We start from the raw sequence: 14143 nt of genomic DNA, 5'->3' as shown, positions 1-14143 counted from the left end.
CAAAATGGTGATTTTATAGCTTCCGCATTTGTTATAATGATATATCTCCAACTTCCTGGCACAGAATCAAAGGAATAACACTCTCTTGAAGCTTTCAAAGACTCTTTGTTGATATAGAGACATTCCAAACGGGGTTTCCCTTTGTTTTTTTTTTGTTTTGTTTTTTTTTTTTTTGTCTTGTTGAACTGTTTTGGTTTAATGCCAGTCTTTTGAAATCCTCCGTAAAACTCTCTGTAAAAAAAAAAAGGGAGGAACTTCTCCTTCTTCTCCAAATGGCATAGTGGACTAGCAAAATTAGAATAAATACTTAAAGCAAAGATATAATGGCATCAAAATCGACCTCTGCGAAATTACCTCCTAGATCCACGTCTCCCATACCTGGCACAAAGTTGCAGCCCCCACCCTCTATGCCCCCTAGTGGAGATGTACTAACGAAAGAATTTTTTTTGGAAATGTTCAGAGAATCCAGAGAACAGAACTTAGAAATGTTTAGAGAATCCAGAGAACAGAATTTAGAAATGCTTAGAGAGTTCAAAGATGAAATAAGGAATGAGATGGAAGTCTTATATGATAAATTTGATACTAAGGTCACCAAAATGAATGATGATATGATGGGAATTGTAAATGTAATGCCGGAATATATTTCTGGAATGGAAGACAACTTAGAGATTCTCAATGAAGCTAAGACTAACGTAACATCTAAAACTGAAGTGGTGGAACAAAAAATTGAAAATGCTGAAAAACAAATTATTATGATACAGTATAAGCAGATGGAGCTTGCATTAAGAGTCAGGGGGCTGCGTGAAGAGAAACAGGAGAACTTAAAGCAAATGTTTTCTGAGGCTTTTGACTGCCTGGTGGGAAGACCGGGATCCAATTATGATTGGCAGATTGACAAAATTTTTCGCGTTAATTCTTGGGTGGCAAAACAAAGGCAACTCCCCCAAGATGTGGTAATATACTTTGTTACAAGAGAATCTAGAAATATGATATTACAAGAGTCCTATAATACCAAGCTTCAAATTGGCGGACAGGATCTGATTGTTTTGAAAGAAATACCACCTCAAATGCTAAGAGCCAGAAGAGATTATGCTTTTCTGGTGGAAGAGCTCAGAAAGCGTCAGATACAGTATAGATGGGATGCCCCATTCGGTATCATAGTTACAATGGACAAGCAAAGATATCGTCTCAGCTCTGTATGGAAAGCTCGAGAATTCTATCATAAGATTCTGAAGATGGGACACCCTGATCCTTCTGGATATGGAGAAAAACCACGAGACGAACAAGATAAACAGCAAACCATACAACCATCAGATAAAATGTACCATCTCCCCCTCCCGGAAGGGCAAGGGGTCAAGGAAAAAAGACCTAACCGTATGACCACCAGACAAACGGATAAACAAGCTACAATGCAACAACCTCAACAATCGTTGGCCATTGAGCAAGGAGCTACAGCAACAAGCTCAGAAGCTGTGGGAGGAGCCAGACCAAAGGCGAGACAGGCCTTGCGGGAGGCTCTAAAAAAGCTTCAGGCAACCAAAAATGACAACTAAGATTTTGACATGGAATGTTAATGGACTGAACTCTCCACAGAAAAGAAAGAAAATATTTCATTATCTCAAACAGTTTAAGAATGATATAATTTGTTTGCAAGAAACTCATATCAAATCAACTGATCAAAATTTTTTGTTTAACCCCAAACTTGGTCAACATTTTGCGACCTCAGCCACGGAAAAGAAAAATGGCATAGTAGTATACTTAAGAAAAGACATTAAAGCCGAGCTAATTGAAGCAGATCCCTTTGGAAGATATATTGCATTAGATTTAATCTTAGAAGGGAAAAAGACATTACTTTTGGGAATTTATGCTCCTTATCAACAACAAGATGGATTTTATAGAAATCTCCATGCTAAATTAGTACAGTGGGACTTCAAGTCTTGTATACTATTGGGTGACTGGAATGGCGTGATTGATACCAAAAGAGATAAGAAGACATCTCGCCCGAACACCAAACTTCGAGCTAAGTTACCCAAATCCTTTTTTGACATGATGGACGACTTCGAATTGCGAGATGTTTGGCGTGAAAGGCATGCAGAAGAATATGACTTTACCTTCTTTTCTGATAGACATCAATCTCTTTCAAGGATTGATTTTATACTAATTACTAATGATTTACTTTCTAGGGTGAAGAAGACAAAGATTATGGCGAGAGTTCTTTCGGATCATAATCCAGTTTGGATGGAATTGGGAAGGGTAGTCCAGGCAAGAAGGTCTTGGAGGTTGAATGAAAATTTATTTAGATATGAAAAGTATATTAAGGATTGTAAAAAATTGTTATCTGAATATTTTGTTCTTAATATGAATAAGGGTACATCTATGGAATATGTATGGGATGCAAGCAAAGCGTATATGAGAGGAGTACTAATGAACATAAACAAAATACATAGACACAAACAAGGGCAAAAACGAAAAGAATTGGAAGAGGAAATTAAAGGGAAAGAGTTGGAATTAACATTGAATCCAAATGATATAAAGATTAAGGAAGCAATTTCTATATTAAAATCCCAGTTTGATATGCTGATCTCTGACCAGGTAGCCACCAGTTTATTATATGCCAAACATAATACTTTTTGCAACGCAAATAAACCCGGTAGGTGGTTGGCTTATCAGATTAGGAAAAAAAGGAAAGCTCGAAATGTATCCAAATTGTGTTATAGAGGGAAGGAAGTTTTTCAACAGGAAGAGATCCAAAAGGCATTTTGAGAATTTTTTACAGAGTTGTACAAAGGGGATAAAATTAGGGACGTAGACATAGATAAATACTTAGATAAAGAGAAAATCCCCCTAGTTAGAGAAGAACATAGTCACAAGCTGAATCAACCAATAACCTCTGGGAAATCCTGCAGGCAATTAAACAATGAAAGTTAGGGAAAGCACCAGGTACAGATGGTTTAACAGCTGTTTACTATAAAAACCTACAGTTAGAAATGGTAGAACCTCTCAGAGAATTATTCAATAAAATTCAATCGGGAGGGAAAGTGCCCCCTTCATGGAAGACAGCGTTCATATCGTTGATACCCAAAGAAGATCAAGATCTTACTCAGCCCAAAAATTATAGACCCATTTCACTACTCAATGTAGATTATAAAATTTTCACTAAAATATTAGCAAATAGGCTAATGGTGGTTATTCAACAATTGATACATAGCGATCAAACTGGTTTTATACAGGGCAGACAGATGAAGAGCAATGTTAGATTAATTATTAACGCTTTAGAATACCTGGGGAAGAACAATCAAATCCCGGCCGCATTTATATTTTTGGATGCTGAGAAAGCCTTTGATCGAGTTAATTGGCAATTCCTGCTGAAGATATTGCAAAAAATGCAGATAGGAGATGGCTTTTTACGGTCAATTGGTGCAATATATCAGCAGCAAACAGCCCAGATCATAGTCAATGGAAGTCTAACAGACTCCTTTCAAATTTAAAAAGGTACAAGACAGGGCTGCCCTCTGTCCCCATTATTGTTTATTATAACCTTGGAAGTATTGTTGAATAAGATACAGGGCTTGAGTGGTCTAAAAGGGATTAAGATTAGACAGCAAGAATACAGAGTCCGCGCATTTGCGGATGACCTGGTTATAATATTGGAACAACCACAGGAATCCAGTAGGGTCTTAATGAATATAATCAATCAATATGGTCAGGTCTCGGGATTTAAAATAAATTTAGGAAAAACCAAAATATTAGCTATAAATATGAATATCAAGCAGAAGGAAGAACTGGGAGCGATGTTAAGATGTGAGGTAGTTAAAAAAGTTAAATATCTTGGAGTTAATATTTTAACCTCAAATGGGAAATTATATAAGCATAATTATGAACCACTTTGGCATAGTATACAGTTGGAGTTGAAAAGGTGGGAGAAACTGCATTTGTCTTTGCTGGGTAGGATAGCGGCAGTGAAAATGAACATTTTACCAAAATTTTTATTTCTTTTTCAAATGTTACCAATACTTAAAAGAGATGTGAATCTTTTAGAATGGCAGAAGGGTATCAACAAATTTGTGTGGGCAGAAAAGAAGCCGAGGGTAAAGATGAAAATAATGCAAGATACACGTGAAAGAGGAGGATTGAAATTACCTAATTTAAAATTATACTATGATGCAGTGGCATTATCTGCAATTAGTGATTGGACTCATTTAACCAATGATAGAATATTGAATATCGAGGGACACGACTTGGTATATGGTTGGCATGCTTACTTGTTATTTAACAAAAAACTGGATAAGAATTTTAAAAATCATATTTTAAGAAATGCTTTATTGCGGGTCTGGAAAAAATACCAACACAAACTAAATGATAAATTGCCCATGTGGGCAATTCCTAGGCATGCAATTGAAAATATGAATACAGAACAAAAACACGATAGAACCACCTATAGACAACTTCTTATTTTAGAAAGAGGGGTGTTGCAATTAAAATCTTTAGAGGTACTTAAAGAAGAGAAGGTAGTTCAAACGTGGTTTCAGTATGGTCAACTACAGGCCAGGTGGAAAAAAGATCAAAAAATTGGCTTTGTAAAAGTTGAGGATAATTTGTTTAAACAAATAAGAGATCAAAGCTCAATGCATATAAAGAGGATATACAATGTATTAATACAGATGGATTCTGAAACGGAACTGATTAAGGATTGTATGATAAAATGGGCTCAGAATATTGAGGAACCAATAATGCTGGACACATGGGAAAGAATTTGGGTAAGAAATGTGAAATTTACACAAGCACAAAATCTGAGAGAAAATTTTTATAAGATGTTTTATAGATGGCACTTAGATCCCAAAAAGCTTGCTTCTATGTATCCGAATGTTCAGCCTAAATGTTGGAGATGTGGTTCTCTTGATGCTACATGTTTTCATATATGGTGGACATGTCATAATGTTAAGGCATTTTGGATAAAAATATGGTGGATTCTGCAAAATATCTTCAAAAGAAGGATAAAATTCACCCCCCAGCTGTTTTTACTAGGTATATGTATTGACTTTACGGCAGCAGAGATTAATTTGGTTCTGTACTTAATAACGGCAGCAAGACTCTTGGTGGCGCAATATTGGAAGAAGAAAGACTTGCCTACAATTCAAGAATGGACTTTGAAAGTTATAAACTTAGCCGAAATGGCAAAAATTTCAGCATATCTCAAAGAACATTCAAACGAGAGATATAAACGAGACTGGAAAAAATGGATTGAATATATACAAAGTAAACATGGGATTAAGAAACTCCAGATAGCTTATGCTTAGCATCAGTAAGAACTTAAACTGTTTAAAATTTGGGTAACAGTAAGAAGCTGAGATCAATGTAGAGATATTTTAGACTGTGATTGTCAAAAAGTTATACCATGTATAACTGGGAAGTCGGGGGGAGGGAAGGGAGGTGGGGATCTAGGGGGAGGGGGGGAGGGGGGAAACATAATATGTGTTAAACTTTAAGGTACATGATCGCACTTGTATACTGTGGCTTTTTAATGTTAGTGTTAAAACAGAACAAACCGAATATATTGGAAGGTAATAGAAGTATACCGAAGGGAGGAGCTGAGTGAAAGAAGAAGGAGGGTGGAGAGAGTGAGAGAGAGGAGGAGGAGAAGGAAGGGAGGGAATGGATTAAGAGAGGGAGTGATAGGGTTAGGGTTAGATAGAGGGGGAGGGGAAGTAGGTGTAGAGGGGTATGTGAGAAGGAAGAATGAAAGTTGGAGGGGGTTGAAAGAGGGTGTATGGTGGGTCAAGGTGGTATATTCGGTTTGTATTGTAGGGGGCATTTTCTATATAAGTGAGGGTTGTGTTTATTACTCAATGTTATATGCCCCGGTTATGCACAGTAAACATGTGATTGTATAGAATGAAACGGAAATAAAAATATTATGCAAAATAAAAAGTTTTTTGCTCTTGCTTGTAATGATGTTTTGTGGATTGAAGTGATTGCAACGTTTCCTGTTTCTCCGCTTGAGCTGAATGGACTGATCTTTTTTCCTCTATTTCTTTTTATTACTTTAATTTTTTTTGGCTTAAACTTAAACTTTTTTTATTTTAACAAACTTCTTCTATTTGTTATAATATTATATTAAAGATACTTAAGGAAAAAGTTTTAAAATAGTTGAATCTGCCACTTGGAAGCCTAAGTCTGAAGTTTCCTTTTGTTGTAACAATGTATCCTTTGTTCATTCCTACTTGACTACATTGACTTTGCAACAGAAGGGTTTGGAACTTGTTTTTAAAATCTGATAAAGACTCAAGGTCACAAACAGTGTACTGCTGGTACTTGTGGAAAATATTTTGGCAAGAGTTGGAAAGGGAAAGAAAAAAATAGAACCCTTCTATTTTGAAAACCACAAAAGAACTTGTGCCTAAAATTTAAAATAAAAATAGATATATTCTTCAAAAAATTTTGACAGGCTAGAGTGGCAGAAATTACCAAATTCCTCTTTTTCTTTTTTTTATATTTCTTTTTACTCTAAAAAATGGATCAACATTCAGACGAAGAAAATTTGATAATCCAAAACATTTTGGCTGGACTTCAAAACATCTTAGAAGGACTTGAGAGATTTGTTAAGAAAATGGACAGGCTGTGGGGTATCACAGAAAAAGATGATGGGGTTGGAGCCCCAGAAATTGAAGAAGCGAATGAAAATACAGAAAATAAAGATAAGACGTTAGATGAACTTATTAATGGAGTAAATGTGAGTGAAGGCGGAAAGAAGGGAAGCTTCAAAAGTGACTTTGATAATTTGGTGCTTCATCCCAAACTCCAAGATGCAGGAGAAAAAGAAAGAGCGAAAAAGATGGAATTAATAAGGCAAATCTATCCAGAAATAAACTTGACAACCAAAGTTAAGCTCACATTAACAACAACTCAAGGGCAACGAAACTACATGATAAGATACAAAGTGCGGAGAGAAGCCTTAAACCTTGGAAAGACACTGGTTAATAACTGGAAAAATATTCACTCATGGGACTTATAGCAACAATTAAAATGAACATTTTACCAAGAATCCTATTCCTGTTGCAAGCCGCACCTATTAATCCAGGTAAAAAATTCTTTCACGAATTAAATAAAATAACCGCTAGGTTCATTTGGCAGGGACGAAAACCGAGGATTAAACTAAAGTCAATGCAAGACACCAAGGAGAGGGAAGGCTTAGCATTACCAAATTGGGATTTATATGCATCAGCAATAACAATAACATTGGTGAAGGACTGGATAGAGCTAAAGAATAAAAGAATTTTGACCTTAGAAGGCCACGACATGCAGGCAGTCTGGCAAACATTCCTATGGGATAATAAAACTAAAACGCAGAAATACTTTCAAAATCATTTAATCAGGAGAGCTATTGCAAAAATGGCTCAAAATCAAAAAAATTCACTATGTGAAAATCCCAAATTGGCTATCATCAATAGAAAAGACGACTCACCCAAATTTTACAGATTGGAACAAAATCCTAAAATACAGAGACTTAATTGATAGACAGGGAAATTTAAAAACAATTGAAGAATTGGCAGATCAGAACATGAAAGTTGACTGGCTAACTTACCTCCAAATCAAAACTAAATACAATAAAGATACTAAATTATATGGCATTGAAACAGAACCACACGAATTGGATAAAATTATTCAAAGCCCAGATAGAAAGATGATAGGGAGAATATATAAATTCCTTCTGAAGTATAAAATGGAAGAGGAAATTGTGAAAGAACAAATGATAAAATGGGCACAGAACTTTGGCTATAATATTGAATTAGACAAATGGGAAAGATTTTGGGGAATAAATTTAAAAATGACACTATCAGTTGCATACAAGGAAAACCAGTACAAAATGTTTTACAGATGGCACCTGGCACCAAGATTAGCTAAAATTTCAACAAATACCTCCCCAAAATGCTTGAAATGTGAATCAATACACGAAACATATTACCTTTTATGGTGGACCTGTGAGAAGGCAAAATTTTTTTGGAAAAGGATCAAAAATTGGCTGGAGGCAATAAGAGGGGTTAAAATAGAATGGAAACCTGAAGTTTTTTTATTAGGAATTATGTCGATAAAATACAAAAAAGAAATCCAATATTTAATATTACATATAATTACAGCGGCAAGGATTGCCTTTGCCCAGAAATGGAAAAACAAATTAATCCCAAATGAAGATGAAATAATAAGAAAGATTATGGACTGTGCCGAAATGGATAGACTAACTAAAGAAATCCAGGGAAAGGAAGAATCAGAATTCTACCAGATATGGGATAAATGGTATAGGTGGATGGAGGAATGAAACAAAAATCAATGAAAGAATATACAAAACTCAAAAATAACAGTTATGAGTAAAATAAGAGGGTTAAGAATGGTGAAATCCAAATGAAATACAATAGAAGGGGAAATAATATAAGGTGAGCGGTATTGATTGATGATTGCTATTATAAAAACCAGGAAGTTCCTGTTCGTACTCTATTGTATAAATGTGATGTACGTCTAATTTGTGTGTGTGTATATTTTACATGTTTGTTAATAAAAAATCTTTTTAAAAAAATAAGTAGAGATGTTAGTACCTTATAGACTGTACTAGATTATCATTGAATGTTTATTCATTAATATATAATTTACTATGATACCAATAGTAAAATGATAACCTTAATTAGGATAAATAACCGGGCCATAAATTGTAATTTGGGATCCGGCGAAAAATTGTACAAATCTTACAAATTTCTGTTTAGATCTTGTTATGAAGATATAAATAATTTGAGTTAGAAGAGAGGAGATGTGATTTAAATAAGAAAATGCTAATGTATACTTTTGGTGATTATTAAGTAGAAATGTTAACATCCCTTAGATTGTTTTAGATGTTTAATGTTTATTTTGTTAACACATAATTAACTAATTTGGGATTGAGGGAAAAGACTTGTAAATCTTATTAATAAATCATTGTTTAAAGAGGGTTATAAAGGTATAATCTTGTATGGGCCTGTGGAGAGTAGAGGTGAGATAAACAGTAAATAATTTTTAGTCAACTACAATAATAACAAAGAAATGTTAATGAATAATGTTTAATGATACATACAGGTGTGTTATGGGGGGGGGGGATGCTTAGATATTTTACTTAACTGAATTTGTTTTAGAATATGTCATAAAGATGTAATGTTACTGGAGGTTTATTGAAATTGCAAATGAATGCCAGTAGGTGATTGTGTCTTTAAATACAAATGATTCTAGATAAAAACATGTTTAAACAATGGTAATTAAACGAGAATTGTGGTACAGGGATAGTAAAATACATAATTTTTCTTTTTTGACTTAAAATGTACAATTCGATTTGAATGAAGTATATGTAAGGATTGTGGAAGAACTGCACGGAATGTATTTGTAACCAATCGATACACTTTCTACAAGATGTAACGAAAGATTATTCTTTTTTTGTGTGTTTTTGTTTAATTAGAACAATAAAAAATAAAAAAAATAAAGGAGAATTGCTTTAACTAAAATTAACTAAAATTTGTTCTCCCCACAGCTGATTCCTCCAAAATCATCAGTTCCGACTTGATACCAGATGTTCTGATTTTGGGTATGCAGGGTAATGCCGAGCCAAACCCCTAGGTAAACTTTCTGGCTTGGTGGTCTTCACTACCAGCTAGCAAACCATCACTCCTGTGATGGGCAGATGAGGTTGATAGTCCTATAGGCTTTGCCATTTGCCCAAACCCAACCCATTGTTTTGATAGCAAAACAGTATGTTGATCTGCAGGAATAGGATAGAGCTTAGTTTACCCACCATCGGCTCATTAAAGTTTTATTGGCTTGTTTGTTGATTAAATTATATGCTGCCCATCTCATTATCAAACAATTCTAGACAGCGGATCCACATTGCCTAAGTAGCCTAAATAGCTGCATCCATGGATTTGGGGGGGTGATGGCTAGAACAGGAAAGTTCAGTTGGAAACTGCCTGTCAGCCTCTGCTTTGCTGCTGCTTCGGCTGCCATTGAAATGGGGAGGAGGGGGCATGGTATTTGGGAGGGGAATCATGATGTGCTGGAGGAAGATTCTAGATGCCGACCTGACCATCTTACTGCGCATGTGGAGGAAGGGAGTTTCCCGCCAAGGTTAACTGTCCAGCATTCCATCCTGGTGATGACTTTTGAAGTTATCTCCCACCTGACAGTTGGGTGCATTATAATTGGACTATGGACTGGGGTGCCAAGGGGAGGGGATTGAATTATACATGATATTATTCGCTTTCGCGCCTAATTAACCAGATTCACCTTAGCTTTGTTACTGTTCATTTATAATTAGTAAAAGTACACTTGATTTCAAACAAATGGAGTTGAGTGGCTTCTTTCCTGATTACTAAATGAAGTCGCAGCTGACACTGCCAGCTTTCTAGTTTCCCAAAGCCAGTGTCCCTGGAATGGGAGTTCCCAAGGACCTGAGGAGAAAGTCCAGAGTGAGCAAGAGGTGCCAGGCTCATCCCACTTCCATATGGTCACTTGTTCACACAGCATCAGACTTGAAGGCCACTGTTGGCTGTCGGGGAAAATGGCTCTCATTTTGGAGAGCTAAGCATGACTATCTGACCATAGCTATGGGTTTAGGGTTGAGTTGAAGACAACACCACGGGGACATGGCAGAAAAGAAATTGCCAGTGCAGGCATGGGAAGTTTTTACATATATTGCTCAAGTCTGGAGAAAGTACTTGTTAAGAATACATTGAAAGTGATTTATGAGCCATTGCTGAGTCATTCGAAGTGCTAGAAACACTTGTGTCATAAACAGTGTGACATATGCCAGCATGTACCATAGAGGATTAATGCCATAATTTAAAAAGCAGGGATGGGTGATTCAATTTTATCAATGTCAGCTCAGAACAATACCTTAGAGGCCTACCTTGTTTTCATAGAATGAACAAGTTTTGGAATGTTCTGAAGATCAAAATTTCTGCATTCCACACAGGGGCAGAAGTGGAGTCAAAAAGGTAAGATGAGGGATGGGGCTCTTCAATCAGAGCCCTACCCACTTTTTGTGACTGTGGTGTGCTTCCAAAGGTATAATTTTCATTGTATCTAATTTTCCCTCAGACCACCTAACATTTTTCTATAGCAGATATCTTACAATTTGAATTTTTAAGGAGATAATCCCGATCCACATAAAATCCACTAATGCTTTTGATCTATGTTATCTTTTTCACAATAACACAAGGTCCTACTTCTATCATACTAGGACTTCAAGGAAAGCCTTTTCATATATATTCTATGTCATCCTATATCATTTAATCTGTGGTTATTTAATATATATATTAATAAATAATGCTTTAAGAATTATGAATGTGTCAACTGTTCTGGAGGGTAACTCGGTGAGCAAGGACTGAGGCGAGACAGTATTGCTAATAACAATCCCTTTATTGGGATAACAGATAACCAGTAACTCAAAATCTATCAGTAAAGGCAAATGGCACTCCCCAAATCTCTTCTTAGAACATGGTGGCTTGTATTCTTCACGGCACAATCACCTTATTCTGAAAAAGCATCTGGGAGAAATTGAACTACATCCCCAGGACTTCTTAAAGAAAGTTTATTATGGCTGAGTTGGTATAGTGTGCTAAGCCAAGCTTTGCTTTTATCATCGTTTGTTAAATAACTCATAGTAGCTTGCAAACCACAATAGCTAGAGATACTTTGCTACAGGAACAGCCTGGCCTTTGCCAATTGTTCTCTCCTCTGCCTTTCCCTTGGTTTCCTGGGTACAGGGTGACTCAGGACACAGGCTTAAAACATCCCATCCAATTGTCAAATTGTTTCACATTTCATAAGCATTGGGCGTGGCTGCTTTTTCAAGTGAAATTAGAGGCAGAGATCACATTCTGATTGCATTTGTGCAAAGCAGAATACCCATATTTTATTTCTGTCAACCAAACCTGTGAAGAGGCAGCAGAGGTATGTCCTGTGTTTGAAAGATTTGTTTTTTTGCTTTTTTTTCACTGTGTTCTGGGAATGGAATGGGTGCCTTCTGCTTAAGAGAACTTTTCGCTTCATTGTTTGGGACTAAGTAAGCCTCAGTTGTCAGTTCAATTTCAGTTTATTGAGAGCTCTTCTCTTTTATTTTAATCTGGGAATTAGAGGGTTTAAATAACAAACAGGCACTCCTAATATTAATTATAATTTGGATGGATTTGCATATAGAATCATGATTTCTTTAAGAGAAGCATAAGACACATACAATTTCTAAAACTACTACGGCTTTGCAAGTTGTGGTTATCTGTAATTTTATTTTTGGTCAATTTACTAGTTGCAGGACAGTTCTAACTAATTTCCTGTTGTTTATTTATGAAATAATGAGTACATATTCATTTGACGTTTTCAGAAGAACTCCTAAAAGGAGAACAGAAAAAACAAATTGTCTGGATTTGAATTAATGCATAAAATGTTCAATTCCATTTGGATTGAAGAACTTTTAATAGAGTGAATTATAATTTAATCTTTCCCACATCATTTCAAGGAAGTACAGTACATGCAGGTTTGTTGGCAAAGTCAATTGCAAAGTAGCAAAGTTCCATTCCTCTTAAGCAGCTGGGTTGGGCTGCGTTCCTCGAATTATTCAAGGTGCTAGAAGTAAATCAAACAAAGGTTCTCTAGATTATGGGCAGATTGATTTTTCTTTCAGCCAACAAATGAAGTTTTGAAAAATTGGTAGCTTCTTGCTAGAAAAGTTTTCCAAAATCTGGGAGGATGCAACAAGAAATTCATATCAAGAGCAATGTACCAACTTGCTTCAGCATGCTTTTAATTCCAAGAATTTATGTAGTCAGGTTGTGGTAAATGCTAGTGTTGCACATAAATACAGGGTCCTTCAGGATATATGTGTAACATTTCCTCCATTTGACACTGGAGATATGAGTGAGATATTCTGGCCCAGAGACAAAGATGCTAAAATTTGAATAGATAATTGTTTGAATGTGATTTGATGTCTCAAAATTTGTCCTGAATATCAGGTCTTCAGCAGAAATACTAGTTACAGCTATGGATTTGTAGAAAAGAAGTGTAACGTAAAACAGATGTAATTAAATGAAATATACATTTATTAAATTTGTATGCTGCTTGGCTCCTAACAACTCTGGATGGCTCAACAATAAAGTAAATGCAACAAATGTAGATAACAAATCAAAAATGGCAAAGGTGACAAGAACTGGATAGAAATGAAAAAAGAAAAAACCTACTCAATCCAAGGGCCCCCACAAAGAGCCAGGTCTTCAAGTCCCTTCAAAATACCAGGCAGTTGGATGCCATCCAGATCTTGGGTGGAATCTAATTCCAGAGGACAGGGGTTGCTATCAGTTCCCAGTGTTTTTTTTTCCAGCTTTACTTGAGTCCAAAAATTTGCACCAAAGCGCTGACATTTGAGATTATTTGTCCACCTGTACATTTTGACCTTTAAAATTTTTTATCTGCAAAATAAATATTTTTAATTTTTCAGCCTATAGATGGAAAGATAAATTGGGACAAAACATAGAAGCATATACAAACATTCATCTGAATAAGAGTTTTAAGAACAAGCCAAGAAAAATATTTTCCTAATGAGTCATTTAGACCTTCTCCTATCTTCAGGGACAGACTGATAGTTAATTTGTTAAATTTTCCTTACAGGCATCATCCAAATACGTATACATTGTCAAAACACACAGGTCTATATAGACGACATAAAGTTCATTGACTATAGGACAAGGCATGACAGAATCTGGGGTGAGGTCAAAAGAGGGATCAGTGTATAATCCCTATGTAGTCATAAACTTACTAAGTCGAGCCCATCGTTAATTTTATTGACCCTTATCTAAGGTGCAGTTTAATGATCCAAAGAGCATCAGTGGCATCTTGCCATATTTAAACCAAGCAGGGAAACTAAAAGATAATTATTACTGATGATAAATTTATTTCTTTGTTTGCTTTTCTGGAGTGAACGTATATATTTACCTACGAAGAAGTATCTATTTGGAATAATGCCAGAATCACCCAGGATGCTTTGCTGCCTTTTTATGACTGGTGAGTATAATTATGCATGACTGCTATAAAATTGACATTAAATGCTTCCATGTGAAATTCTAATCCAGATTCTATTTTCTGA

At 35.7% G+C, this 14143-nt stretch overlaps 1 protein-coding gene across 1 annotated transcript in view; it reads left to right on the top strand.

Moving 5' to 3' along the window:
* Nucleotides 1-11906: 11906 nt before the first annotated feature.
* MSLN (mesothelin) overlaps nt 11907-14143 on the top strand; it is a 44400-nt gene continuing 42163 nt past the window's right edge. The window contains exons 1-2 of the mRNA XM_032230907.1: nt 11907-11961; nt 13976-14061. Coding sequence (XP_032086798.1) covers nt 14019-14061 — 43 coding nt within the window. The 5' untranslated portion in view covers nt 11907-11961; nt 13976-14018. The remainder of the gene's footprint in view (nt 11962-13975; nt 14062-14143) is intronic.

This window comes from Thamnophis elegans, chromosome 14 (genome assembly GCF_009769535.1).
Source record: "Thamnophis elegans isolate rThaEle1 chromosome 14, rThaEle1.pri, whole genome shotgun sequence".
NCBI classification, from domain to species: Eukaryota; Metazoa; Chordata; class Lepidosauria; order Squamata; family Colubridae; genus Thamnophis; species Thamnophis elegans.
Note: the sequence above shows the minus strand (reverse complement) of the source record. Positions and strands in the feature narration are given on the sequence as shown.